Source organism: Etheostoma spectabile, chromosome 18 (genome assembly GCF_008692095.1).
Source record: "Etheostoma spectabile isolate EspeVRDwgs_2016 chromosome 18, UIUC_Espe_1.0, whole genome shotgun sequence".
Taxonomy (NCBI): Eukaryota; Metazoa; Chordata; class Actinopteri; order Perciformes; family Percidae; genus Etheostoma; species Etheostoma spectabile.
In genome coordinates, this window is record NC_045750.1 from 17,621,141 (window position 1) to 17,623,517 (window position 2,377).

Sequence of the window (2,377 nt, forward strand, 5' to 3'; positions counted from 1 at the left end):
ATAGAGGCAGGCAGATTTTTATTATTAAAGGCCAGTTATTTCATAGATCAGGATAATATGCATCCCAATAAAGTTCCCTTGGCCTTTGGAACTAAATAGCCCCCCCCACATCATCACATTCCCTTCACCATACCTAGAGACTGGCATGGTTTTATTTCAGTTACTTAATAGCCGGTTTGATTTGCATTGAGAGATGATCTTATGGAAAGTACCCCATGCCCATCTCTAGGTAGGGTGCTAGAGATTGTATCTCTCAGGTGCTGCATTACGACTTTGACCAACACAGTGAAAGTGGGAGGTTGTGCCCGTTTCCAGTTCAACAGAATGAATCTGCGCGCTACAAGGGTTATGAGCCTTGCCACTGTGACAGTGAGTCCTCTAAGAGGACTGTCATCTCCCAATACTCCAAATCCAGCCAACACTTGGTCCAGTTCCACCACGTGTCCCACAATGTCAGACAGAGTTCCAAAAACAGGATAAATTCGGGCATACCCAGGGGTCTCGTTTATAAAATTGGGCATAGGATCCTTAAAAGTGTACATACGGCCAAAAGCCAACAATGGCATACACAAAATTCAGATTTATAAAACCTGGTAAGCAATGTTCTCTTTAGAAATCACAGATGTGTACAAGTGTACAAATATGTATGTTAAAATCCCTGGCAGTTGTTCTTTCAGTACGCTGAATCAAGCAACCCAGTCCCATATAAAAACGTATGTATGTATGTATGTATGTATGCCATGTTTTTTGTTCTCAGGATCGGAATCTTGAATTACATTGCATTACGGCACTCTGTGACAGTTTGGATTTATACCACACCTACAGATTTAACCTGAACTATTTTATATCCAAACAAGTCTTAGTGATAAAGTGGAAGATTATAATATGTATATGAAACATTTAGCGGTAAACAGCTGGTTGCCACCAGAGTTGCAAGGACCTGTATTTGGACCTGGACGGCACGGTTCCGGTGCGTGTCCCTCTCTACTGGACCACATGCAGTACATAGATCCAAGAGCACGGCTTTAGAGAATTTAAATCGGAATATTAGCCAGTCATTGTCATGGTCCCCAAAGTCTCTATCTCTCTAGATTCTTCCATTTGGGGGTTAGTCCTCCTGCAGGGCCAGCAGTGCCATCATGCAGCATTACGCACGGGGGAGGGGCAGTATTTATAGGTTTACAACAATTTGTGATTGTTAACACCTTGCCAAAACAGTAACAACTATATCTCCTCTCCCTGATTTTCTGAAGGGTTGAATTTCCTATCAGTCCTATAATCGAACAATCCAATTATCACTCTGACATGAGGCTAGAGCAAAAACGTTCTTCTAGATTAAAAAGTTATCTGCCCACAATGCAGCCTCAGTTCAGCTCTTCAACAATGTCTTAAAATATCAAATGACATGATGAGTACGCTTCTACAAATGCTGCTATAAAAATATCGGAACGGAACATACTTATGTAACATGTAGCAATAATAGAGCAATAACTCAGATGTTCTATGTGAATGTAGCAATAAGCTGATTATTACATATAAGGTAAATGTAGGTAGGTATAAAATGGTTAGAACTATTAAATCTGAGGTACTGCAGTTGATTTGGATAAATTGCCAACTTTCTACTCTGCTGAGAATAAAGCCAGCATCAGTCTGCCAGGCACTCATCTTTTTTCATTTTACCTTGGAGTAGCAGACATATGCATGTTGGGGAAAAAAAGTGTTCATGGCTCCTGCTGTTGCTATGCAACTATAGTAAATGGTGAAAAAAGACTGAAATATATCCCAAGTTGCAGTGAGTGCTGTGAGCTGTGAACACCATGCAGAGATCTCAGTGTGTCTGTTCCAGTAAAAATAATGAGCACTAGAAGCAGACTTTCCTGGCAGACATGCAACCTGAGCAAGACAGAGTACACGCTTGTCGGCGTGTGGACCTGTTATGTCCTTACGTTCCCAGGCTGTCCACGTGGCCGAGGCAGGTGGAGTAGCAGTAGTTGTAGGCGATGACGATGGAGGGATAGAGCGACTGGAAGTCCAGTACAACCACTGAGTTGCTGTAGAAGCGCGACTCCGGCTCCATCACCAGGGGAATGCACTGCGGCGCCCGCTGCTGGGCTCGCTGCTGTATGCTGGGTGTCACAGGGATGTAGTTCAACGGCTTGGCCACACGCAGCATCATGGACTCTACGCGGTACTGGGGGGACAAAAATGAAACATTTAATATTTTAGAAAGTGTCTAACCTGCAGGCGCGGATATTTGCCATTTTAAAGCTATAGTGTGTAGTTTCTGTCTTCCCCATGACGAATTCTAAGTAATGACAACAAAATTGTTGGAGCGTCTAAATGATACAAGCCTATACACCCCCCCCCCCCCCCCCCC

General features: G+C 43.3%; 1 protein-coding gene across 3 annotated transcripts in view; it reads right to left on the reverse strand.

Annotated features, from left to right (window-relative positions):
* The window catches only part of rev3l (REV3 like, DNA directed polymerase zeta catalytic subunit), a 90,105-nt gene that overhangs the window by 8,498 nt on the left and 79,230 nt on the right, over positions 1–2,377 (reverse strand). For all 3 annotated transcript variants that reach the window (XM_032542422.1, XM_032542421.1, XM_032542423.1), the window contains exon 23: positions 1,947–2,191. In XM_032542422.1, coding sequence (XP_032398313.1) covers positions 1,947–2,191 — 245 coding nt within the window. The remainder of the gene's footprint in view (positions 1–1,946; positions 2,192–2,377) is intronic.